The sequence below is a fragment of the Ochotona princeps genome, chromosome 26 (assembly GCF_030435755.1).
Source record: "Ochotona princeps isolate mOchPri1 chromosome 26, mOchPri1.hap1, whole genome shotgun sequence".
NCBI lineage: Eukaryota > Metazoa > Chordata > Mammalia > Lagomorpha > Ochotonidae > Ochotona > Ochotona princeps.
In genome coordinates, this window is record NC_080857.1 from 29,693,803 (window position 1) to 29,720,416 (window position 26,614).

General features: G+C 42.4%; 1 protein-coding gene across 2 annotated transcripts in view; it reads right to left on the reverse strand.

Annotated features, from left to right (window-relative positions):
* LRRC9 (leucine rich repeat containing 9) overlaps positions 1-10,523 on the reverse strand; it is an 85,805-nt gene extending 75,282 nt beyond the window's left edge. For both annotated transcript variants that reach the window (XM_058655542.1, XM_058655543.1), the window contains exons 1-7: positions 10,336-10,523; positions 7,036-7,114; positions 6,556-6,774; positions 5,263-5,403; positions 4,730-4,793; positions 4,369-4,439; positions 1,665-1,847 (exon numbers count right to left, since the gene is read on the reverse strand). In XM_058655542.1, the coding sequence (XP_058511525.1) occupies positions 1,665-1,847; positions 4,369-4,439; positions 4,730-4,793; positions 5,263-5,403; positions 6,556-6,774; positions 7,036-7,083 (726 nt within the window). In that variant the 5' untranslated portion in view covers positions 7,084-7,114; positions 10,336-10,523. The remainder of the gene's footprint in view (positions 1-1,664; positions 1,848-4,368; positions 4,440-4,729; positions 4,794-5,262; positions 5,404-6,555; positions 6,775-7,035; positions 7,115-10,335) is intronic.
* Between the last annotated feature and the right edge of the window lie 16,091 nt (positions 10,524-26,614).

Below are 26,614 nucleotides of genomic sequence, written 5' to 3' on the forward strand. Positions count from 1 at the left end.
ACTTGAAAGGGAAACAAAATGAAAACAAGCAGGGGCGAGGAGAAGGTGGGGCAAGAGCTCCTGTGTTCTGTGGTTCACTCGGAAAATGCTCCCAGGTGCTGGGGCTGGACCAGGTCAAAGCCAGGAGCCTGGAGTGCAAGCCAGGCCTCCCGTGTGGGGACCAAGGGCACCAGCCGTGCCGTCACCGCCTGCGCCTTCCAGGGTACCCCCCCCCCAGCACAAAGCTGCCAGGCAGCCTCAAGGACTGTGTCTGGCAGGGGACATGGGCACCCAAACGGCATTTTCACTGCTGTGCCAACAAAGCACCCACCCCCAAGGCATTCTTTTAACCAGGAAATCTCTTCTGTCAAGTAACCTGGAGGGTTTGCACGGTTTTCTATAGATGTAAGCTCCTTTATGATGCATTTAGTATAAACAATCAAGATCCCAATGACATGAAAGGTCAGGGCATAGAACTTCCCACTCACTGGGGCAAAGGAACCAAGCGCTTGAGCCATCATCTGCCGCCTCCCAGGGAGTACAGCAGCAAACGGAATTGGAAACTCAACTGGGACCTGAACCAAAGCATCCCAATATGGAATTTGTGTACCCCAAGCACTGCCTTAACTGATGTGCCAAACTCCCAACCTGCTTTTATGTGTTATTCAGAGTTGTTGTTCCTCTCCGGTCCTCCAGTCACTCCGAACATACGCTAGCAGACAAGAATGATAGCATTTTGCTCAACATTGCTAGCTACTTTGTTTCTTGGATTGAGCATGGAAAAGAAAACATCTCAGTCTTGAGGGGAAAAAATCAAAGAGTAGGATATGAGAATGAACCTTCAGGATAGCAAGAAAAGCTAAATAAGATATTTTAAAAAGACATTTCCTACCTATGTTGAGATGATGCATGACCCACAAGGAGAAAATAAAGAGGGTCTTGTGTGGGAGCATCCATGAACGTGGTGCACCTAGCTGCTCAGAACAATGATTGATTAGTTGGATGAAATTGAGCAAAGGTAACTGGCACTGGGCTGGAAGGAGCAGTAGAAGGGTAACGTGGAAAGACTACTAATAAATACTGAAACTCCCAGGAACTCCTTGTAAAATGAGAAATCCCTCAGCGGCATATCAAAGTGACCCCTGCATCAGGAGGCTCACTGTGGCACCCCAGACTGTCTTGAGGATTTCAGATGTCATGGGCACGCAGATTCACTGACATTTCCAGGAATCCCCAGCCTGCTTTCATTAGTTTAAACTCTAGCAATTCCTTACCAGCATTAGTCAAGGATTTTTTTTTTTTGCTGTAATTTTGTTATATAATACTATACACAAAAGGCTACATATCCAGTTTTAGTCAATCTATAATTATATATTTACAGCACAAACGTTTTTCCAATTTATATATATATAATATATAATATATAGTAATATATATACATTAGGTTACAATATCTTTCTACCATTTCCATTTCCAGTACTATCATCAAAAATTCAAATTCTAGTAGTAATGTTATTATTTGTATGTTTTTATGTGGATTACGCAGCCCACTTGGACAGAAGTAGAATTGGTAATAAAAACCGACCTGATCATCTTACCTTCCATGCTGCTCTATAAACACAACCAGAAAGAAGCAGTTAATTAGCAAGCTTGAGTCACATGTACCTGGTTAGACATGCACTTACGTCTGCCAGTTCCTTGATCTGCTTCGCTGATACATCAAGGGTGTCCAGTCTTTGAAGGAAAGGCAAGTGAAACAATACATGTGTGGAATAATTATACAGCAGACACACTGGATTGGGTTTATACTGAGGGTCGTTCAGACATAAATCCTTTAAGCAAGACAGCCTGGCTAAATTGGTAATATCCTAAAACAACAGAAATCTTGAATTAATTAATTGCGGCAGTTATTTCCAGAGGAGGCAATGGCTGATTTCAGAGTACCCGTAATCTAATATAATGCATTCTGATTACAGGCTTAACCATATTAAAAGGACTTAGAGGGCTAAAATGTTTGTCTGTAGGGGATAGCAAGCTAAACCTTGACAGGCAGCTCAGCAGTGATGAACCGGTAGAACACAGAGTTCTGCATGTTAACTACTTGCTACCCCTGTGTTGCAGCAGGAACCTGGAGCAGCATGAGAGGGTCTTTCTCTGCTAGGACAATCCCCTGCACAGCCACTCTCGCTGACAGCTGCTCCTGAGCCTCTGCAGTTCTCTGGTTCCTTCACCCCATTCTCTACAGCTGCCACCTAGAAATACAGCTCATCATCTTCCTATTCCATCACAAGTAATCACCATGGAATTTCTGATTCCCATCACTTTTCATTGAGGCCCCTATTCTCGCTTACTGTACTTCAAGACCAGTGTTTTTCCTGGTGCTTGCCCTGGGTTACACTTTTCTTGACTTGCCACCTGATCTTGCCTTGACTCCTTCAGCCTTTTCTTTTCTGGGCTGGACTTCACAGTTTCTGGTTCAGTTATTTTGAATCACTTGAAACTGTGAAACGCACCAGACTCTGCTCCGTCTTTACCTTTTGCTCACTCTGTCCCTGTCAGTACACTGACATCATCCTACTTGTGTATTCCAATTCTTTTAGTGTAGCAGTGCCTGCTGGGAGCCAGCTTCCTTTTCAGGAGGTGAGGGGATGCTCCTCCTAGGAGCCGTTCCCCACGGAGCTCACTTTGTTGAATGTATCATCCCTGTGGCCAGTTGCTCACTCAGAAGCCTGTAAGCCAGGGGTTCATATGGGTTTTGGCCTCAGTTTACAAACCAAGAACAGTATTCACATTTTGTAAGTATGAGAAAAAAAAAATAAAGAGGAATTTGTGATGGAGGCCATTTACAGTGCAGCCTAAATAAATAAAACCTTTGCAGAAAAAGTTTGTCAGCTGCCTGTTGGGGGTCAGTGACTGCCTAGAGACTGGAACACCTGCACCCCAGACTGCTGGACCTAGGGTTCGGGTTCCTGGCTCCAGCGTCTTGCTAACGCAGGCCTTTGGAAGCACAAGCCATGACTCAAGTCATTGCCAGTGAAGGTCAGGGTGATCTTCTTGTTTCTGGCCCCTCCACTACGATCATTAGGAAAACGAGCCAATGCACTAGGGGAATCTTTTCTCAATAAATAACAATTTTTAAATTAAAATAAAATTCTGTTAGACCTTCAAAAATTTTATATCAAATCTTTTCAATCTGATTAATAAAATACAATTTTATATAACTTTTCTTTTTAGGTATGTTTTCTATCATATTCCACAGCTTTTTGGTATCTCCTGATATTTTTCTTTCAGTGAAAGTTTAATAATAGGCAATTCAAAGTTATTCCTACGATACATTGATTGCATGTCTCCTCAATATTTTTCTGAAGGAAATGTTTCAATAAGCACTTTTAATGTCACATTGTCAAAATTATGAATGCCACCTGCGTCCACCCACGCGACATGCAACAAACATTTAAATCCTTTTATTTGGCTTTCATTCTTTCCATGCAGGAGGACTTGGTCACCAGTTTTCTGGGCCATTGTAAGAACAGATTTCCAGCCTGGAAGACGAGAGGCCAAGGACAGATTTTAAGAAAAAGAACGATGATATGACATTTTTAAAAATTCCATCAGGCAGCTAGAAGGGCAACAGACTGAGAACAGGGAAAGGATAAATGCGGGGATGGTTTCTCTGGTGAGAGATGCTGCTATCTTGAACCAGGTTGGAAATGATGGGGGTGCTAAGAAAAGGACAGACCCTAGTTATGAAGGTGGATTCAACAGAATTTGTTCCTGGGCTGGTTTTAAAACTGAAGTCACCATACTCAAAAGTCATACATGACTGTAAGGATTTGGGCTTAAGTGACTGGAAGAAGAAAAAGCCATTAGGAAAGGGAGGCACCTGTAGGAGGTGAAACAGTTTGAGTTAGAGTAGACGTCTATAGTTCTAAGGAGATGTCAAGGAAAGTTGAGTCACTAACTTCATCAGCAGACAGACGCTATTTAGGGTCAGAAGGACATCACAAGGTTACTGAGAGAATGAATGCAGACAAAATGAGAAGACCACACAACTAAGCAGGTGTAATCCATCACTACGGCGCCAGTGGAGGGTAAGAAGTCATTTAGGAGATTCATAATAATAAAAAGAAGTAAAAAAATTAAAGAACTCATTTAGGAGATTCAGACAGAAACACTGAAAGCAAGCTAGAGAAAATGACATCCTATGAACCAAGTAAATAGTTATTTGTCTGATTTTAATAGTGTCACATCATCTAGGATAATTTAGTTAGTTGGCTCTAATTACCTATCGCATCAGGTAGCCTAAAATAATGAAATTATTCCTTATAAGGAGAAAGATTCAAAATCAAGGTTAATAAATAAAAATGAATTATTCCATTTAAAACATACCTTGAAATAACATATTTGGTTTCCAGAGAGGTTTAATCTTTCCAATCGTTCATTAGGGTCAAGACATTTACCTTCAATTTAAAAAAACAAGATGAAATAGAAATTACATTTCTTTTCCATAATATGTCATTAACTGTGCCGCATATGGTCATCAGTTCTTACATATAAATAAGATTAGCAGGACATTGCATTAGTTAGCAACCACTGGGTAATGGTTGCTAATTATACATTGCATCCAATCACAGACTTTATAATGCCATGTAAAGACATAATGTATAAGTCTAAAAAAAAATCAAATTATTTTGTACTGACGGGAAATTATAGTAGCGTCATGTCAGATTACAAAAGAAAGCTTACATACCTATGCTGCTTATGAGATTCCCAGCAAGGTTAAGATCACTTAAATTCTTCAAAGTCTGCAAGCCCTAAAATTTATGCAACAAATTCTTGTGAAAATATCATTAAAACTCACATTTACAAATCATGGCTAATCACTCTGGTTAGTCAGGACTGGGTGCTGGGTGCTGCGTGGGTGCCAAGGGAAGGTGCTGTCTCAATCAGACCAGCTTGTTGACTTTGGAATCAGTGAAGGAGGGAACCAGGATGGGAGCAGAGACGGAAGAGAAGGGGAAAATGCAGAGTGCATGTACATCGTCACTTCTCTAAACTTCCTGCTTCATTTTTAAGGAATAGTAAATTCCCTGGAATTTGTAAAGGGTAGATAAATATATCCCTATGAATCCTCTTCTATGTGACACAAAAGGTTTGTTATTTTAACAGTAATTCCACTGGCTGTGAATATTCTGACCCTTAATCATACATGATCTTGGAAACTCAGATTTCAACACCGCAACCACCACCTACTTCCTACCCAAAGCACCGAGGTGGTCTTACCTCAATATTTTTAATTGCATTGTTGTTCAGCCAAAGGACTTCCAATCTGGTTAATTTCTCTAAATTTTCTATTTTGGAAATTTTATTATAATATAAATACAATTTTTCCAATTTGCTACATTTTTGGAGACCTCCAATTTTCTGTAAAAAAAAAGATTGAATACTGTTAGCTTAGATTTTCTCTTTAATTCTTCTAATAAAGTATGCTTCTAAGCATATTTTCATGTGAACACATTTTATTACAAAATCAATATTCTGAAAAAGCAAGCTAAAATTTTGAAAAGAAAAAATTATGAATCTTGCCATATAAATACAACTATTTTCAATTTTGCATGTTTCCTTTCATTTTAATTATGCATTTTATATGGTTGCAATCATAATGCTAATATGTTTGTTTTTGTCTCCCCCCCACCCCTCAGTCTACCTAAAATGTTTTTATGGTTTTAAGGTTATAATATCTGATAATTTAAAAATATTTTATGTTTACATTAATTTTTTAAAAGATTTATTTATTTTTATTGGAAAGTCAGATATACAGAAAGGAGGAGAAAGGAAGATCTTCCATCCGATGAGTCACTCCCCAAGTGAGCCACAATGGCTGGAGCTGGGTCAATCCGAAGCCAGTAACCAAGGGCCTCTTCTGGGTCTCCCACATGTGTAGAGGGTCCCAAGGTCTTGGGCTGTCCTCAACTGCTTTCCCAAGCCACAGGCAGGGAACTGGATGGGAAGTGGGGCAGCCTGGATTAGAACCGGCACCCATATGGGATCCCAGCATGTGCAAGGTGAGGACTTTAGCCACTAGGCTATCGCACCAGGCCCTGTTTACATTAATTTCTTCAAATTACCCTATGTGGTATGTGCTTGTTTCAAATTTTTAGTTATTACAAATAATACTGCAATCAATAGCTGCATACATACAAGTTGTTTTCTACTGTTGAATTAATTCCATGGGACAGAATCTTAGAATAGGAATTTTTTGAATCAAAATGTCTAAATATTTCTGTGACTTCTGAATTATTTTGCAAGAATGATTTTTAAAGTAGATGTTGGAACTTCAATCCAACCAGTAGCATCTAAGCAAACCAGTTTTTCTACTAATCTATACCATGATTTGGTAACTGAAGAACAGCCTAAGTGTGTATTTTGATTTCTTATTTATGTTTTTTGGTAGAAATCAGCAGTTATCTGTCTGTTTTGACCCACACATATGTTTCATGTATTAAAATGAGTTACTTTTCCAAACTCCAAAATTCAGGATAAAACATTCCATGTATGTTATATGTTTAAACTTACCTCTATGAAGCACTCAGCAATCCAGAGTTCTTTAAGGTGAAAGCAAGTCTCTAAACCTGAGATTTCTTTTATATCTTGGGCGACAATTGTAAGACTTGTTAAATCAGAAAATAATGATAATCCAACTATTCGGGGATACCCTGAAAAAAACATCTCCAGTTTTGAAGTATCTGATCCTTCTTTTCCAACCACCTCATGTGATAAACCATTGCACAGACACTGTTTTGAAAGAAAGACATTGGGCTAAATAGTGAAAACCGACCTTTGCCAATAGACATTATCAAGTATCAATCGCACTGATGTCACTGATTCCCAACAAGGGAGACATTCCTAGCACACACAAGATTTTTTTCTCTACTTCCAAAAGTTGTGGGGTAGATGAAATCACTGGTTACCCTCCCAGCTCCATAGAGGAGGATAAAAAAAAATCTTCCCCAAATAGTGTTGCAAATGTCAAAAAGAAATTTGTCTTGGACTCACCAGTTCTTTAATTATTTCTTCTTGGTTTAGGGTTTCACTTTCAATCATCTTCCATTAAAAACGATGGTCATAATAAGATCTGTCTAGTGACAAAAATGAAAGATTGAACTCAACAGTGCAGTCATAGCAGTCCGGGGGGGAAGGGACCTTGAGGAGGTTCAGGCCGAGCCACCGGCTGCTGGTTTGAAATCTTCATGGCACACTTCCAAGTGTCTGAACCCCAAGACATTTTATCCTCTTTCTGAAGGTTTCTGGTAGAAAGTCAATTGTCTATTCTGGCTTTAAATATGTCTCTCCCTGAATCTTCCTTTTCCTCATCATCCTACCTTCTGGGTTCTAATTTTAAGAAGTGATTTTTCTTCCAGGGTGAACCTCCAACGCTCAAGGGAAGCAGTCACCTCCCATCTGCACCCTGACTTCATTCCTTCTCCAGTCTTTGAGTCCTCTTACTAGATTCCTGTTCTCTCTTTTGAAAGGCTCTGTAATCTATATTATACTGTGGAATCCAAACCAGTACAGTTCTCCAAGTGTACTCAGATCGCAAAGGGGGGCTCTGTGAGGCCTAGTAACATAGCCGGCCTAGTGCTAAATGTTTATGAAAAGAAGCAGCCAACTTCTCCTTCAATCTGAATGCTACAAACCAATTAATTCCTATATAGCTTCAATAAAATCTATACAAGTTACTTCAAAAATGCATAGAAAAATGGAAGAAGTTAGAATATAGATTAATTTGGGTGCAAGTATGTTTGAGGAGCCAGCATTGTGGTTCACTGGGTTAAGCGCCACTGCTTCGCCATGCCAGTAGCCCGTGTCAGAGTGCCCGCGCTCTGCTTCCAGCCTAGCTTCCTGCTATTGTTCCTGTTAGGACAGCAGATGTTTCAAGTACTTGAGCTCCTGACACCCACGAGGATACCAGGATAGAATTTTTGACTCTTGGCTTTGGCCTGTGACTGTTGTGGCCATATGGGAAATAAAGACAATAACATTCTTCATAGAAGTGTGTGTGTGTGTGTGTACCCATATGCAATGTGCATGATGACATAAGGAGAAAATACGAAAATACAGCTAATAAGTTGTTAATAAAAGTTACCCAGGAGACAGGAGAAAGCTGGCTTGGTTAAACAGGAATGAAAAGTTGGATGAAGACAGACCTACATAAAAACTGTAAGGAGATAAAGTAGCTATAGCTTTTCCAGAGACCACACATGTGGTACAGTATCATATGAAAGTGTAACTATATACTTATTTACACTGCCTTGAGTACTAGTTCTGGCTGGGGCTAAACACTGACTCTCTAAATGTTTTTTCCTGCTGGCCACAGCAATGTCTGTCCTTTGGATTTATAAATAGGAGTGGAAAGAGAGACAAAAGTCGAAATGGATATAACTGCAATTATTCTACAATTCAAGTGATTGTCACAAAACAGAAGGACAGCAGCAGACACACGTTACTGTAGCACACAGCAGACTAACACACTCAGCGGGAGGGGCAGGAAGCCAGCGAGCAGCACCACGTCAGTTATCTTACTGTACGTGTAAAAGGCAAAGACGGAAGGAAGTGGGCAGTGTGAGCCCTGAGGGAATCCGGGGAAGGGTACCCCCGTGGAGGGACCAATCATGGCACAGTAACATGGTGCAAGCGTGTTTGGCATGTCTACGGACTAGTAAAGCAAACAGAGGCAGGATATGAAGTCAGACAGAGTGATGGGGCCCAGTCGCTGGGCATCTAGCAGGCCCTTGTAGCATTTTGAATTTTATTATGAATAAGGTTAAACACTATACGAGGAGTTTGATAAAACAATAAAAAGGAGTTAAGTACAGAACAAGCTCACTTTTGCTACCCTATTGAAAACAGACTCCAGAGGTCTAAGGCAAAGGATGCTGGGTAAGGGGCAGTTGTAGTAAGGAGAGAGGGAGGCAGGGGCAGTGCAGATGGTGACGGTGGTTAATGTGATGGATCTTATTGGTACTGACGAGCCTCGTGTTCTTACGTCACAAATGGCTGAAACCTCCAGGAGGAAACTTGGGATTCTGTCAGGAGGTGAATGTCCTATGGCCAGCGTCCACGTGCTCTCCTGCCCTCTAGGAAAGTTCTTTCCAGAGTCTGCTTAGGTCTCCCCACCTCTTCACCTTATTTGCTGCTGAAAATTTCCAGTATGGAAAAAAAAATAACCCAGTATAGAGTTGAGGTCACTACAAATGGACAGATTCTAGTTTCAGCCCGATCTTCATCAATCTTTTGTATATTCCTCATCAACTTCCTTTATTTTTTGGAGAGCAGGAAGAGAGAAATACAGATCTGGGAAGCATGCCCCTTAAATGCCTATCATCTTCTTCTTATTATTATTTAATCTCTCCCTTCCAGTTGCCTCTGCCTTGCTTCAAGCCTTCATCACTTGCCCTTACCTGGACGCTCTGACTTCCCTCCACCCTGTCGTCTGCACTGAGGTGACAGTCACCTCTCTGATGGTTATTCCCGCAGGAAGTGTTCCCATCTCTTCTGCTGCCCGTGTCCTTCATCAGCCACAGCCTCCTCAGAGCACCCCAGGCTCTGGCCACAACTCCAGTTCTCTGTTTCTGCACTTTGCCATATTTTGTTTTCCCCAAATGTCTTCCCCCTGACACGCTCCTGAAGACTAATTCCCCCTGGTGGTGTTGAAAGCACCGCCTCTGTGAGAATGCCCCGGGTTCAGCACCTGCCCATGGTATTGTGATGTTTACAGATCTGGTCTGCCCTGCTGGAGGGCAAGACCCAGGGACCTATCGCAGTGCCTGGCACCTTCCAACCGTTTCAGAAGGTTGTTGAATGGCTGGAGTCAATCACACCAGACTCCTATGCGGCATAACTTACACGAATGCTTGCCGTACCTGCCAAACTAGAACATAACTGAGAATACCGGCATAGTTGTGTCTGCCGCCATGAAAAGGAAGGGGGGGGTGTCATTCTGAGAGAATCAAGTTTCTTTTCAGCAAAGCAGAAGGATTGGACAGCATACAAGGCTTGGGTATAAACAGCTCAGGACCCATCATGCCACCCGTCAGGCACCCCGAGGGCCCGGACGGACATCGCGCACTCGGGGGTCCTCCCGGCCCAGCGCCTTAACGGCCGGCTGCGGGGCCGCACAGGCGCCTGGAGCCCCGCGTCCACGGCCTCCGCCTCATGACTGCCACCCTGTCCCCCGCACCCTCTCCGAGCTCCCAGGACCTGAGTGGGGCTTCGCCTGCCCTTCCTCGGGGAGTGGCAGAGGAGGGCTGAGGGGGCGCAAACACCTTGTGCAGCCCCTCCCCGGCCTTCGGACACTCGCCTTATTCCAGAGGAAAGATGAGTTCCGGGGCAATCCAAGACGGGGCAACTCCGCTCTGACCCGCCTGGCCCTGTCTTGGCGGCGGACACGACACCCGCTCGAGCCCCACGCCGGCCGTGGACACGCCGCTCGCTGCGGTTGCCTGGGAAACCGGCTCTCGGCTGGGGCAGGGCCGAGGGGCGGGGCACGGAGTGGCCACACCCCGTGTCTGCATCACGTGATGGCACTATCCAGCCAATCAGCAGAGGCAGAGATCCGTACCCGGAAGCGCCCTACCTGTTCTCCCGGTGTTCTGGAACCTCCGCGAACCTTCCTGGCTGCGCTCGCGCTCCGGTAGGACGCGGCCGAAAGCAGCGGGTTTGGGGTCAGGCGGTGGGCGTTTCGTTGTGGTTTCTTCCAGCAGTGTCGGCTTCTCACACTGACAGTCTTTGACTCTGGGAAGCCGGGGCTGGGGACGAGGGGTGTGTGTGTGGGGGGGAGGTGGGTGGCACCCCGAGCCTCGCTGGCTCTGGCCCCCACAGCTGTGACATCACAAGGCGGTCCCTCCTCGGAGGCCCCCCGCCCTCGGCGTCGCCGGATCGGGGCCGCACGGAGCCGGTGGCGGCGGTCAGCCGAGCGCCGGGTCGCGTGCCCTGCAGGCTCTGGTTGGCAGTGCCAATGGAGACAGCCTCGTTTGAAGGCTTGGTGTGAGGAACGGGAGCTGGGTTTTGTTGTTGTTTGTTTTTTTTTAATGGTACAGTTGTAAGGAGTTATTCCAATATCCCACCCGGGACCCCCGCACCATTTCTTCTTCCTCACAGCTCACGAAATTCGCGCCAGTCCAGCCATTCACCAATCAGATGTAACCTGGCATTCCACCTGAGACTCCCACCCCCAATCTTCCAGCCCCTTCCCCAACTCTGCCCACTGACCAATCATCCTAGGCATTCACCTGCAGTTGCCAATCTCCTGGGGCCTGTCCTCAATCCCTCCCAATCCCCGCCCCCCACACCTTGAGGGCTTACCTGCATATTACCTGCGTAATAATATAATATCGTATGAACTGGTCTCTACCACCTTTTGAAATAACAACAGTGCTATACGCTGAAGGGATTTCCTCCTCCAGCCTTCCCATTGGTCCCCTGCACAAACTCTTTTCCTCTGTACAATTACAGTGGTATAGCGCAGCAGTCCCAAGTCCATCCAGGAAAGGGAATTACTAGGCGGAATTTTAAAAATCAGTTACATGTTGAAGGAATGAGTTTGATATGCAGGCTTATATTTATTAAAAGTGTAGTTTCTGTTATGGTAATATAGCCGTTGGAGACGTTTAGATTTCCTTTGGACAGCATGGTTATGTAGAGCATTGACCGTGCGGAGTTGAAGCCAAATCTGTAGTGCCCTTTGCTGGCACCACCGGGTGGTCACCTCCCTTCGTCACCGTGATAAACCGCTTACAGAACCGGTCAGATTTTAGAAAATTTTCCGTTTGCCTGACGGCTGTCAATTCCACATATTTTATCTTCTGTAAATTTCTTGGTTGGCATACGTAAACATCTAGGAAAAGGTAAACCTAATTTCTTTGCTAGGTTTTGAATTCACAGATTTTCCCACGTGTTATCAATGGGCTAAAATAAACTGTTTAAAATATTTGTGGCTTCATGGGTTTGAATTAGTACCAGAAAAAATTCATATTTTGACTTTTACTGGTATCTTCTCTGAAAATATGGTTGAATAGGATGGCCTGTCTTTGGGGAAAAATTTTTTGATTAGAAAATAGAGACTAATAACAGGCTAGGTTTGTAAGCTTTTAGGTAAAGAAGTTGGTTACCAGGTCTATGATGCAACTTACCTACCTTGGTTCACATTTTGGGGCTGCGGCTGCTTTTGCTGTTCGCAAAATAGAAATTGGCAAATTACGTTAGCAGAAATATATTAGGATCTTTGTAACTAGTAAAGACTGGGAGAGAGCTAGCACAGTATAAATATAGGTGTGTGTGTGTGTAAACAGTTTTAAATGGTTTGTTTTTAATCACTAGAAAGGCCCAGTGACACTGGACAGACTCGCCCTCTGCTCATTGGCTTCCCCAGTTGCAAAACCTGGAGCCAGAAACTCCACCTGGGGTCTCCCACGTGGGTGGTTGGGATTCAAGTACTAAAGCCATCCTCTGGTTCGTGGAAGCAGAACTTGATCCCAGCACTCCCATAGTGTATGTGGGCATCCCATTAGCAGTTTAATCCACAATGCCACAGAGCCTGCTCCCTAAACAACTGATTTTAAAAATACTATTCGTAGCTAAAGCACAGATACTTAGTCAGTAAGCAACTGAGAGTTACTAATAACCATTCATGACTTGACAAACTAAAAATGTGCACAGTAACTCTTAAAAATAATTTCCTGTTCACATACTTTGACAGTTGGAGCAAGGGATGTTTATAATTAAATGCAATAGGAGAAAAAAAGTTTAAATTACCTTTTTGTTAATGTTCCATTTTCACTTTGAAGTTATATATGTTTATGCAAAAAACCCTGAAACCATTAAAAGTGAATTAAATAATCGTTCAAAACCAAGTAAGACTAAGTTTCATCCGGTCCTCAGTTTATACTCCTACATAAAAGCCAAACCATATAAGTTTAACCTTATTTATGGGTAAGGTCATTCTGAATCTAAAAATACAACTGGGAAGATATATATATTATCTAAAAATACAACTGGGGAGATATATTGGAGTAAAATTATTTCCCAAGCATGATAGCCTAGTGGTTAAATTCTTACCTTGGATGTACCAGGATCCCATGTGGACATTGGTTCGTATCCTAGCTGCTCCTTTTTCCCACCCAACTCCCTGTTTGTGACCTGGGAAAGCAGTGGAGGATGACCCAAAGCCTTGGGACCCTGCACCCGTGTGGGGGACCCAGATGAAGCTCCAGGCTCTGGCCATTGCAGCTGCTTGGCCAGTGAATGAGCAGATGGAAGCTCTTTCTGTCTGTCTCTCATTCTCTCTGTAAATCTGAGTTTCCCATAAAAATAAATTTTAAAAGAAGAGTAGGCACTCTATTAAAAAAAATTACTGGTACCAGATGGCTAGCTTAGAGTTGGAAGCCACACCTCTTCTGCCTGTGGACTCCCGGCTACCCAGCTGTCAATCAGCTGACCAATTTCCCCTCACTTGGGACCTGGGCATGCTGTCATGTAACCAGCCCCTCTTCAAGCTCGAAGAAGCTTGCCAAGGGGGCAGCTTGCTGGTGTCTTCCTATCAACTCACAGGGCAGAAGGGAAAGCCTGCCTCTCTCCTACTCATTGTCTTCCTGATCCGCATGTATGTTTCATTTCCTCAACTTCCAAATGAACTCTACCATTTTGTAAGCAGCACTTGCTCCTGTATATAACATACTTTTTAAAAATATATATATTTATTTTTATTGGAAAGGCAGATTTACAGAGAGAAGAAATACAGAGAGGAAGATCTTCTGTCTGATAATTCACACCCTAATGACCACAACACCCAGAGCTGAGCCGATCCAAAGCTAGGAGCCAGGAACTTCTTCCAGGTTTCCCATGCGGGTGCAGGGTCCCAAGGCTTTGGGCCATCCTTGACTGCTTTCCCAGGCCACAAGCAGGGAGCTGGATGGGAAGTGCAGCAGCCGAGATACGAACCAGCACCCATGTGGAATCCCAGGTGTGCAAGGTGAGGATTTAGCCACTAGGCTACCGTGCCCGGTCCTAAAATCTTTTAAAGTATGAAGCAATAAGGTAAAAACATTAGGTCCAGTTTAGCTGACAACAGTTTGCTGAGCCAGTCATACAACCTAACTGCCCAAATTAAGACAGTATCATTCATTTAAACAACGTGGAAATGACTTAATTTTTAAAATTTTTTAAAAATTTTTAAAATTTTTAAATTGACTTGCATAATAACCAGGTAAAACTCTGAATTGATTGTTGATTTTTTTCCTCAGAAATCCTGTTCTTGGTAGAAACCTATATGAGACTGAGAGACCCTTGGCAGAGTGTGAATAACTGAAAGCCCACGAGAGACATCTCACGTCTCATGTTTTACTTCATGAGTAGTGTTCACTTATCCATATCTAACGTCATGCCGAATGCTGTGACTCATAGTTTATTTTGTTCAAAAGAGTTTGTGCTTTTTTTTTAATAAAATAAAGTTGAGAAAGTAAAAAAAAAACTATAGGACTATTCCATTTTAACTCTACTATGTAATGCCTTTCATGCAAGAGAAACAGCTGGATTTTTGTTTGTTTTGTTTTGCTTTTGAGAGGCAGAGAGGGTGAGCTCCCATCCACTGGCTTATTCCCCCAAATGTTCACCATGGACTAGAAGCAAAGCTGAGAGCTGAGAACTCAATGCAGGCTTCCCACATGGGAGACAAGAACCCCATTACCTGGGCCCGGCGGCGTGGCCTAGCGGCTAAGGTCCTCGCCTTGAACGCCCCGGGATCCCATATGGGCGCCAGTTCCAGTCCCGGCAGCTCCACTTCCCATCCAGCTCCCTGCTTGTGGCCTGGGAAAGCAGTTGAGGACGGCCCAAAGCTTTGGGACCCTGCACCCGTGTGGGAGACCTGGAGGAGGTTCCTGGTTCCTGGCTTCGGATTGGTGCACACCGGCCCGTTGCGGCTCACTTGGGGAGTGAATCATCGGACGGAAGATCTTCCTTTCTGTCTCTCCTCCTCTCTGTATATCTGACTTTGTAATAAAATAAATAAATCTTTAAAAAAAAAAAAAAGAACCCCATTACCTGAACCATCACTGTTCCCTCCACATTAGCAGAAATCAGGAACTGGAGCTAGAAACCAAACTCGGACACTCCAACATCTTAACCCATGTCCTAACCCAGAGGCGAAATGCCTGACCCTGTCTTTCCTTCTCTCTGTAAATCTACCTTTCCAGTCTTAAGATTTATTTATTCTTATTGGAAAGGTGGGTTTACAGAGAAAATAGAGATTCTTTTATAATTATTGACAAAAAGGCAAACAAATATTTCAGTAAGTACTATAATTAACTTTCCAGAACAACTGTCCTATGTTTCTTTCCTACCACCACCATTTGAGATTCTTAGTCTCCTTCTTGGAGAAATACAATTGAAAACAAATCTCCTAACAACCCAGAAAAACTTCTTCACAAAGTTAGATGAAAATAATAGTTCTAGTATTGAATAAGTATTGATATATATCATAGGCAATTTCTTAAGATACTGCAAGGATATAAATAAATTTCTGAATTTTATACAGCTGAGCAGATACAACCAATTGCATACAGATTCCAAAAATAAACAATAACTAGTCTTTTTAAAAATGTTATTTTGGGGCCCGGTGCAATAGCATAGTGATGAAAGTCCTCGCCGTGCACACCCGGGATCCCATGTGGATGCTGGTTCTAAACCCAACAGCCCTGCTTCCCATCCAGCTCCCTGCTTGTGACCTGGGAAAGCAGTCAAGGACGGCCCAAAGCCTTGGGACCCTGTACCTGCATGGGAGACCAGGAAGAGGATCTGTGCTCCCAGCTTCGGATTGGCTCAGCACCTGCAGTTGCGGTCACTTGGGGAGTGAATCAAAGGACAGAAGATCTTCCTCTCTGTCTCTCCTCTCTGTATCTGACTTTGCAATAAAAATAAATAAACCTTTTTTTAAAAAAAGAGCGAAGTTTATGAGGTGGGCATTTAGCTTAACAGTTATGATGTCCATGTCCAGCATGGGAACACCTGGCTCACTCTCCAGTTCTGGCTTCTGGCTCCAGCTTCCTGCTAACACAGATCCTGTAAGGTTGCAGTAATGGCTCAGTAGTTGGGTTGCTGCCATTCCCATGGGTAGGAAGCCTGAGTTGAGTTCTAGGGCTGTCCTGACTCTGATAAATTGAACCCATTGATTTGTTGGTTTCACAGGTATTTTGCATCCCAGAAGAGAGGAGGCTCTTTGTGATCCTGGACCGAGAATATAGCACTTGGGGGAGAGGTGGAAAGGGGTGGTTCTTTCAAAGTAGAAACAATTCATCAAACCCGGTTTGCAACCAGATTGTCTGACATAACTTTCCTTTTCAGTTTCCTCTGTTCCGTATTGGTACGTGCATGTGTTTAAACGCCCCCTTGCTGAGTGTGTGCTGTCTACGACCTGAGTGGAGGAAGCAGAGAAACTGAGCTTGAGGAAAACCGGGAGGAACCAGTTTTCAGTTGTTGGTACTAACTACGTCTTAGAAAAGTTTTTGAAGTCCTCCCGTACATCCAAACACTGATAGTCAAAGTTCTCTCACTTTTCTTCACCCCCAAAATGTTTTAACTTCTCGTCTAAGAAGAAGCATCGCTATCCCTAGAAAATCAGGTGCATTTCAGAAGCCTTGAGACTGGTGAGAAGTGAACGTATTTTTAATTCAGTTCTCATGGCATCTTAGAGTGGCTTCCGTAATACAAACAGGAGAATAACATTTTATTTGTAATTTTTAAAACATGTTTATTTTTTATTGGAAAGACAGAATTAAGGAGAGGAGAGACAGACAGAAAGAGCTTCCATCTGCTGATTTACTCCTCAAGTGCTTTCAGCTGCCGGAACTGAGCCGATCCGAAGCCAGGAGCCAGGATCTTCCTCGGGGTCTCCCCTGTAGGTGCGGAATTCCAAGGCTTTGGAATTTATGTGTTGCCTACAGGAGATACATCTCACCAACAAAGATCAGCAGAAACTCTATCTCATGGATTTTGATTTTTTTTTTTTAGTTTCATCTCTTCAAAACCCTTTGTTAAATTCTTCACTGACTCATAGATTATATAGCAGCATCATTTTCTTCAAGAAGGTTCTTGATTTTCATTTCTTCAGCGACACATTAGTCATTCAGTAGCATGTTATTTAATTTCATGGCGTTTTTAATTTCTTTTTTCCTTCCTGTTGTTGGTTTTATTTTGTGGCTTCTCATTTAAGGGCTCCTTTCACCCAAGCCCTGCGGTCAAACACCCGCCCCCTAGGTTCCTCCTACTACAAGGTGGTGGCTACAGGGCAGGGCAAGAGACCTAATCCCATTCCTGACGTTCCAAAAGATGAAAAAGTTTCAAAAAAAAAAATATCTTTGCAGTCCTAGAGATCACTGCTGCTAAGCTCTTACAGTCTTCACAGATAGTTGAGTATATATGTATATAGCTTGTCTAAGCGTTCTTAGCCTGAGGAAGCTGAGCATCTTGCTCTGGTTCATGGAAGTCAGTGACTGAGGGCTCCAGGCTGTTTCTTTTTTTTTTTTTTTTTTTTTTTTTTTTTTTTTTTTATTGTTAATTATTTTGCATTATGTGACAGTTTCATAGGCTCTGGGAATCCCCCCCTCCCTCCCCCTCCCCTCCCCCCGGTGGATTCCTCCACCTTGATGCAGTATTACAGTTCAAATTCAATCAAGATTCTTTCATTGCAAACATATACCAAGCATAGAGTCCAGCTACTTATTGTCCAGATTGGTTGAACAGTTTCTTGGGGAGACCTTTTCTGGTCTGAAGTTTGAGCTGGCAGAATATCATCACAGTCAATTAAGAGTCCCAATATAACATCAACAGCAATTTGCAATGTTATGGAATTGACATGGTTTTGAGTAACCAGTGTATTAAAAAAAAAAAAAAAAAAAAAAAAAAAAAGGAAAACAAGTCCTAGCCACAACCTATGATTAGCTCATTGACATTTCAATTTAGTTCATATACAGGACCGGCTGCTCTATACCTTAAAATGGCCATAAGGCACCATTCAGCTGTTTCGTGTCCATTTCATCTTAGTATTTAGCCAGTTGTTGTGTTGAAGTAAAATTTTGCTGATCTTGGCAGATTTTAGGATAATCCAGACTGGCTTGTAACTCTAACAAGATATATGTCAACATTTTAGGTGCAGAACATTTTTTTTTTTTTTTTTTGGGGGGGGGGTGTGCAGGAAAATCCTCAGCACCATGGTGAGGAGTAAAACTAATCTTTGTGACCCACCCAGCGAGGCATGAGCCAATCCATGCCAGCTGTTTCCTGTCAGATTTCAAGTTCTACTTTCTGTTGTTTATTTATTTTAGGTTTTTTTTTTTTTTTTTTAGTTTGTATGATTGTTTGTTTGCTGTGAGGGGTTTTCGAAGCGATCCCGATGGTCATTGCGAGGGAGGGGGGGTCCAGAGGTGGAGCCAGTCTCGGACCAGAGAAAGCTCTCCTCCCTGGTCCCGAAGGACGTTTATTGTTCTTCTGTTTCTGCAGACCACTCAGGGCTTCTGGTTGTCTTTCCGATGACGTTGGTTTCTGCACTGTAGTGTTTGGACTTCTTCCATCCCCTGTGGAAGCTCCGGTTGGGGGTGGGTGACCTCAGAGTACTCGGCCTCCGAGGGCATCCAATTCCCTGTGGCCTCCTTGGCAGTTGGGATATAGTCCTTGTTGCTCATATTAATAGTTTGTGGTGAAGGTCTGGGAGTCTTCATGGTTGGGTTCCAGGCTTTCTGCTTACCACCTGCTCCACCCTGGAGTGCTCCCCTGCTCCACGCACATGACCTCCTGTTAAGAGGTTGTCAGGATCGCACCCGATTCCCCCCTCATGCATTGGTATAGTAGTTTTATTGTTGTTTAGTGCCACTTTGAGTCTGTTATCTATGAATTACCAGATTTGATCTTGATAGGCTATATTGTACTTTTTTCTCACTCTTTTTATGGTCCTGAAAGATTTCCCTGCACTCCCCCCCATTACAGGTTAACATAGCGTATTGAGGGTATAGTAGGTTTTACAGATTTTCGATGTAGATCTTAAGTATTCTGACATTAATTGTTGGTTTATAGATTATATCGCCTTATCTTATTGCATTGGATACAGGTTATAAGAGATTGCACTAATATTACAATATACAGGTACTATTTTCCAAGTTGTTCTCTTTTCATCTCAGATTAAGGCAAACATGTGGTATTTAACCTTTTGGGATTGGTTCATTTCTCTTAGCATGATGGATTCCAGTCGGGCCCATTTGTCCACAAAGAATTGCATTTCGTTTTTCTTAATAGCTGAGTAGTATTCCATAGAGTAGATGAACCATAACTTTCTTAGCCAGTCTTCCACTGATGGGCATTTTGGCTGCTTCCAGGTTTTTGCGATCGTAGATTGTGCTGCTATGAACATAGGTGTGCATGTTGGTTTCTTGAGTAGAAGATGTTTTGGATATATCCCAAGGAGTGCTATTGCTGGATCATATGGTATGTTGATTTTCAGTTGTTTGAGTATTCGCCAAACTGATTCCCATAGAGGCTGTACAAGTCTACACTCCCACCAGCAGTGGAGAAGGGTTCCCTTTTCCCCACATCCTCGCCAGCAAGTGTTGGTGGTATTATGTATGTGTGCCATCCTTACTGGAGTTAGGTGGTACCTCATTGTTGTCTTCATTTGGATTTCCCTTATTGCCAGGGAACTTGAGCATTTTTTCATATGCTTGTTTGCCATTTGGGTTTGTTCTTTTGTGAAGTGTTTGCCCATTTCCCGTGCCCATTTCTTGAGCAGTTTGTTTGTTCTGGTGTTTTGGTTTCTCTGGAGATCTTTGTATATTCTGGAGATTAGCCCTCTATCACCTATGTCGTGTGCGAAGATCTTCTCCCATTCTGTGGGTTGCCTTTTTACTTTATTGATTGTTTCTCTAGCTGTACAGAAGCTTTTTAGTTTGATGAGGTCCCAATTGTTTATTTTGGTCTCGATTTCTACTGCATTTGGAGTCTTTTTTAGGAAGTGAGGGCCTACCCCTAAGTGTTGCAGTGTGTTTCCAACATTTTCTTCCAAAAGTTTGAAGGTTTCTGGATGTAGGTTTAGGTCTTTTATCCATTTAGATTCGATCTTGGTGTATGGTGAGAGATGTGGGTCTATCTTTTTGTTTCTGCAGGCTATTAACCAGTTGTCCCAACAGCATTTATTGAACAGACCTTTCCATTTACTTGGGTTGTTGTCTGTCTTTTTGTCGAAGATTAATTGACTGTATCTGTGTGGGTTTCCATCTGTTGTTTCTATTCTGCTCCACTGATCTTCCTCTCTATCTTTGTGCCAGTACCAGGCTGTTTTGATGACCACTGCCCTATAGTATGTCCATAGATCCGGTACTGTGATTCCCCCTGTTAAGTGCCTGTTCTTCAGAGTGGTTCTGGCTATTCGTGGTTTTTTGTGTTTCCAGATGAATCTGTGTATCATTTTTTCCAGTTCGATGAAGAATGCTGTGGGTAATTTGATTGGGATTGCATTGAATGTATATATTGCTTTTGGTAGTATAGACATTTTGATGATATTAATTTTGCCTATCCAGGAGCATGGGTTGTTGTTCCATCTTTCGAGGTCTTGTTCTATTTGATTTTTGAGTGTTTTGTAATTTTCTTCATAAAGGTCATCTACGCTTTTGGTTAAATTTATTCCCAGATATTTCATGCTTTTCTCTGTTATTTTGAATGGTAGCTTGTTGGTTAGATCTTCTTCCATCTTGCGGCCATTTGCATACACCATGGCTGTTGATTTTTGTTCATTTATCTTGTATCCTGCCACTCTGCCAAATTCTCGTATGAGTTCTAGGAGTCTTTGTATTGAGTTTTTTGGTTCTTCTATGTAGAGAATCATGTCGTCTGCGAATAGTGAAAGCTTGACTTCTTCATTTCCAATTTGGATTCCTTTGATTTCTTTGTCTTGTCTTATGGCTTCTGCAAGTACCTCTAGGACTATATTGAATAGCAGTGGTGATAGTGGGCAGCCTTGTCTTGTTCCAGATCTCAGTGGGAAGGGATCCAGTTTTTCTCCATTTAGTATGATGCTGGCATTGGGTTTTTCATATATTGCTTTGATTATGTTGTGGATTGTTCCTTCTATCCCCACCCTGGTTAGGGTTTTTAACATGAAGGGGTGTTGAATTTTGTCGAAGGCTTTTTCTGCATCTATTGATACTATTATATGGTTTTTGTTTTTCAGTTTTTGGATGTGATGTATCACATTTATGGATTTTCTTATGTTGAACCATCCCTGCATTCCCTGGATGAAACCTACTTGGTCTGGGTGGATGATCTGTCTGATGTTTTTTTGTATTCTATTGGCTAGGATTTTGTTGAGAATCTTAGCGTCAACGTTCATCAGGGAGATCGGTCTGTAGTTTTCCTTCTCTGTTAATTCTCTATTCGGTTTGGGGATTAAGGTGATATTGGCTTCATAGAATGAGTTTGGAAGAGTTGCTTCCTTTTCTATTGTTTTGAAGAGCTTGTAAAGGATTGGGGTTAGCTCTGGTTGGAATGTTTTGTAGAATTCTGTGGTAAAACCATCTGGGCCTGGGCTTTTCTTTGTTGGGAGCTCTTTAATCACTGATTCTATCTCTGATTCAGTAATGGGTTTATTCAGGTCTTCTGTTGCTTCTGGGGTGAGTTTTGGTAAGTGGTGGGAGTCTAGGAATCTTTCCATTTCCAAGTGATTATTGAATTTGTTGGCATATAGTTCTTTGTAATAATTTCTAATTATTTCCTTAATGGTAGTAGCGTCTGTTGTTATGTTGCCTTTTTCATCTTTGATACTGCTAATTCTTGCTTTGTCTTGTTTTTTCTTTGTCAATCGGGCCAATGGGGTATCTATTTTGTTTATCCTCTCAAGGAACCAGCTTTTTGATTCATTTATTTTCTGAATGGTTTTTTTTAATTTCTTTCTGGTTTAGTTCTTGTCTTGTTTTGATAATTTCTTGTTTCCTCTTGTTTGTGGGGTCTTTCTGCTGTTGCTTTTCCAGTTCCTGGAGGTGTGTCCTTAATTCTTGCATTTGTTGCCTTTCTTGGGCTTTGACGTGCGCGCTTATTGCAATAAACTTACCACGCAACACTGCTTTGGCGGTGTCCCATAAGTTTTGGACTTTTGTATCTGGGTTTTCGTTGATTTCCATAAATTTTTTGATCTCGTCTTTAATTTCTTCTCTAACCCATTGTTCGTTTAATAGCATATTGTTCAGCCTCCAGGAGTTTACATGTTTCCTGGGACATTTTGAGTTGTTGATTTCCAGTTTCACTCCGTGATGGTCTGAGAAGGTACATGGTACGATTCTGATATTTTTGTAATTAGTTAAACTTGCTTTGTGTCCTATTATGTGGTCTATCCTGGAGAAGGTGCCATGCACTGCTGAGAAGAAGGTGTAGTCTGTGGCCTTAGGATGAAATATTCTATAGACGTCTACTAGGTCCAGTTGTTCTATTGTGTGTGTGAGATCTGTGGTTTCTCTGTTGAGCTTTTGCTGCGTTGATCTATCTATTGGTGTTAGTGGAGACCCCTCAGCAAGCTGGTGCCTGGGTCTCTCAAAAACAAACACTAGACTAGGGTGAGAATCCAACAACACCTTGGGCCACAAATATGGGAAGAAATAAGAGAGTTAGTGACGTAGACACAGCTTGCTCCGCCCCAAAAAGCCACCATAAAGCTTGGTCAATCGCAGAGATTACAGATGAAGAAATTGAAGACGTCTCTGATAAGGAGTTCAGAAAAATAATTATAAAACTCTTCAGAGACAATGAAAAGCGATGGGACGAGCTCAAAGATTTTAAAAACCACATAGTCACAGAAACAAAATCGCTCAAAAACGAGATCCTAGACTTGAAGAACAAAGTTGAGAGCTTAGGCAACAGAATTACAGCAGCAGAAGACAGGATATCCGACTTGGAAGATTCCCAGAATGAAAACAGGCAGATTATTAACCAACTAGAGTCACAACTACACAAGGCAACCAAGACGATCCAAGAGATGAACGACAACATCAAGAAGTCAAATATCAGAATAATGGGGCTCCCAGAAGGAGTGGAAAGAGAGACAGGCATACAACCAGTACTTGAGGAAATTATGCAGGAGAACTTCCAAAATACCTGGAACATGAACCCAATCCAAATTCAGGAAGGCCAGAGGACTCCCCACAGGGTGGACCCAAAACGATCCTCCCCAAGACACGTGGTAATCAAGCTACCCTCCAATGAATACAAAGAAAGAATCCTAAGGTTAGCACGAACCAAAGAGAAGCTTACATTTAGGGGCAGGACCATCAGAATCACTGCCGACTTCTCAGAACAGACGCTCCAGGCAAGAAGGGAGTGGAACAAAATCTTTCAAGTACTGAAAGAGAACAACTGTCAACCAAGAATACTCTACCCAGCAAAGATTTCATTTGTATACGAGAACGAAACTAGATACTTCCACAGCAAAGAGAAATTAGAAGAATATGCCAACACAAAACCAACTCTACAAAATCTCCTTAGAAATGCGCTACTCCCAGAGAAAAAGGAAGCAAGCCATAAGCAAGGATGGCAATCAGGGAGATCTCAATAAAGTCCATCCACAGAAACGACAATCAATTACCAACAACCTCAAAAACACAGGCATATGTCACGGCAAAATTATAATTTCTCAATATTAACCCTCAATACAAATGGCTTAAATTCATCACTCAAAAGGCACCGATTAGCAGACTGGGTTAAAAATCAGGACCCAACTATATGCTGCTTGCAAGAAACACATCTAACCAGAAGGAACTTCAGGAAACTTAAAGTGAAAGGGTGGAAACAAATATTCCATGCCAATGGACGAGAAAAAAAGGCTGGTGTGGCAGTCCTATTCTCAGATGATACGGACTTCAAAGTAACAAATGTCAAAAAGGATAGGGAAGGGCGCTACATCTTCTTGAAAGGGAGGATCCAACAAGAACCAATCGCCATTCTTAACATTTATGCTCCTAGCCCGGATGCACCCAGCTACGTGAAACAACTACTTTTGGACTTAAAGGGAGACATAGATGAACATACGATAATTCTGGGAGACCTGAACACCCCAGGCTGTTTCTTGAGGACTGTGGAAAGTCTGGCTCAGGCCTTCTCTGCTTAAGGAAATTCTAAGCTCAGTGTATTAACGCTGCTTGATGACTTAGAGATTTTAATGCTAGGAATGCTGAGTTATCTTTCTTGGGGATGCTGCAATTTCTAAGAATACCAACCTGCCAAATTTATAAAGTGAAAATGTTGGATTTCCAGGACAAATGACAGGCGACAGTGCGAATAACTGCTAAGAAGATCTTTCTGGCAGTTTCAAATGCAGCTAAACAGGCGGCTGTGAGTGTTTGAGAGTAACGTGCCAGAGGGGCATCCGGGTGCTTCTGCAGAGCCATAGCTTCTCCGTAGGAAACAGCTGGCCTGGTGCACTTAACACAGAACATGAGCCTCGGAACTGGTGTTCTAGTATGCCATGCCCCTTTCAACGTCTTGGGTTCTCTTTTCTTTTTGTTTTATTCAAGCAAAATGAGGCAACTCCAACGATTTCTGCCTCTTTACTGGCTGTGCTAGATGTCTTGACCTTTCTTCAAGCTGAAGACTCTCATTTGGAACAACCTACTGTCTTCAGCTCTTTTATTTAGATGCCTTGCCACCTGTGATCAGCATCTCAGGATGAGTCACTGTCCTTCATCTATAACCAACAGGACCACGTTGACAACTACTCAGTAGGGCTTATAAGGGCAAATGAGTCACAGAGTTGGTCTGGTCCTATCTTCTCTATGACACACTGGCCAAATTACAACGCTCTACATATGAACCTAGAAATACAACCTGGTTCTCGGTCCCTTTATAACAGTATTTCTCCCCAGTCTCCTTAGCCTTCGACACGTAAGCCTCAGTCAAGTTATTGTTTCAGGTTCCCATTGGTAGTTCCATATTGTCTAATCTCTAAACAAGAGCAGAAAAGTAGCTTTATGCATAAAGAGCTTTGAGAAAACAGAAAAATCAAGCATATTCTTCTTGGACTTCTTTGATTCTCAGGAAGCCCCAGGGATCTGAAATTTCTTAATTGTTTTCACCTTTTAAAAGAAAGTTTTTTGATACAATACCGTAAGCTCTGGGATTTCCTTTACCCTCTCCCCAAATTCCTTCATCCCCCAACTGATTTCCCCTATATTATTGCAATGGTATAGTCCTTCATAAGTAGTCACAAGTCCATCATTGTGCTATTGTTTTCTGGTCTTTTCTATTTCCTTTTTTTTAATTAATTAAATTGCATTATGTGACACAGTTTTATAGGTACTTGGATTCTCCCCACCCCTCCCCAAACCTTCCCCCCCATGGTGGATTCCTCCACCTTGTTGCATAACCACAGTTCAAGTTCAGTTGAGATTCTTTCATTGCAAGCATATACCAAGCATACAGTCCAGCATCTTATTGTCCAGATAAGTTCAACGGCTTGTTGGGGAGACCTTCTCTGGTCTGAAGTTAGAGCGGCAGAATATCATCCCGACCAATTAAAAGCCCCAACATAACATCAGCAACAATTTATAACGTTATGGAATTAATTGACATAGTATTGAGTAACCAATATGTTAAAAAAAAAATGCAAGTTCTTAACCACATCCTGTGACTACTTCATTGACATTTCAATGTTAGTTTATAAGCAACCGGGTTCTATACACCTTAAAATCGCTATAGATTACTGTTCAGCTGTCATGTCCATTTTCATTATAATATTTAGCATTTTATAGCGTTGAAGCATAATTTTGCTGAACCTGGCTTTTTTTCAGTTAGTCTAGACTGGCTTATAACTCTAATAAGACATATGTCAACAGTTTAGGTGCAGAACAGTTTTAAGAGGGGTGTGCAGAGAAGTCCTCAATACCCTAGTGAGGAGTAACTAATCTTTGTGTTCCACCTAGTGAGGTATAAGCGAATCCACGCTGACCGTTTCCTGTCTGATTCTAAGCTTTCCTTGTTGTTCTCTGTCTATCTAGATTTTTTGTTTGGTTATTTGCTTGTTTTGAGGGGTGTCCGGAGCTATTCTGATGGTCATTGCCAGAGAGGGTGGGGGCCCCAAGTTGGATCATCATTGTGCTATTTAAGTGTATCCTGACACTGGCAGAGTCCAATCTCCTACTGATCTGGAGACTGAGATTTCTCGACCTAGGTGTCAGGCCTGCAGATGGAGCCACATTCTTTGACAAAGCATGGCATTTCCTTCCAGGGAGGCTGTGGCCATATGAATGTGGCCAGAGCCCTCTAGATCACAAGTCACTTCATAAGACACACACTTTGAATCATAGATCTAAAGGTGTCAGAGATTGTAGTTTAAAGTTAGGAGCAAATGCTAGATCCAGCTTTCCTGGAGCTGTCCAGGGTTCTGACCCTGCATGGCGCATGAACACCTAATCTTGCTGCATACAGCTGGAAAGCTGATTATACGTTGAGGGCGGGGATCATCAGACACAGAAGCACAAGACTTACATTGGTAGTATCTGCATACATTATATGATTTTGGATAAACCTACATTTTCATCATAGCTGGGTAACGAAATAC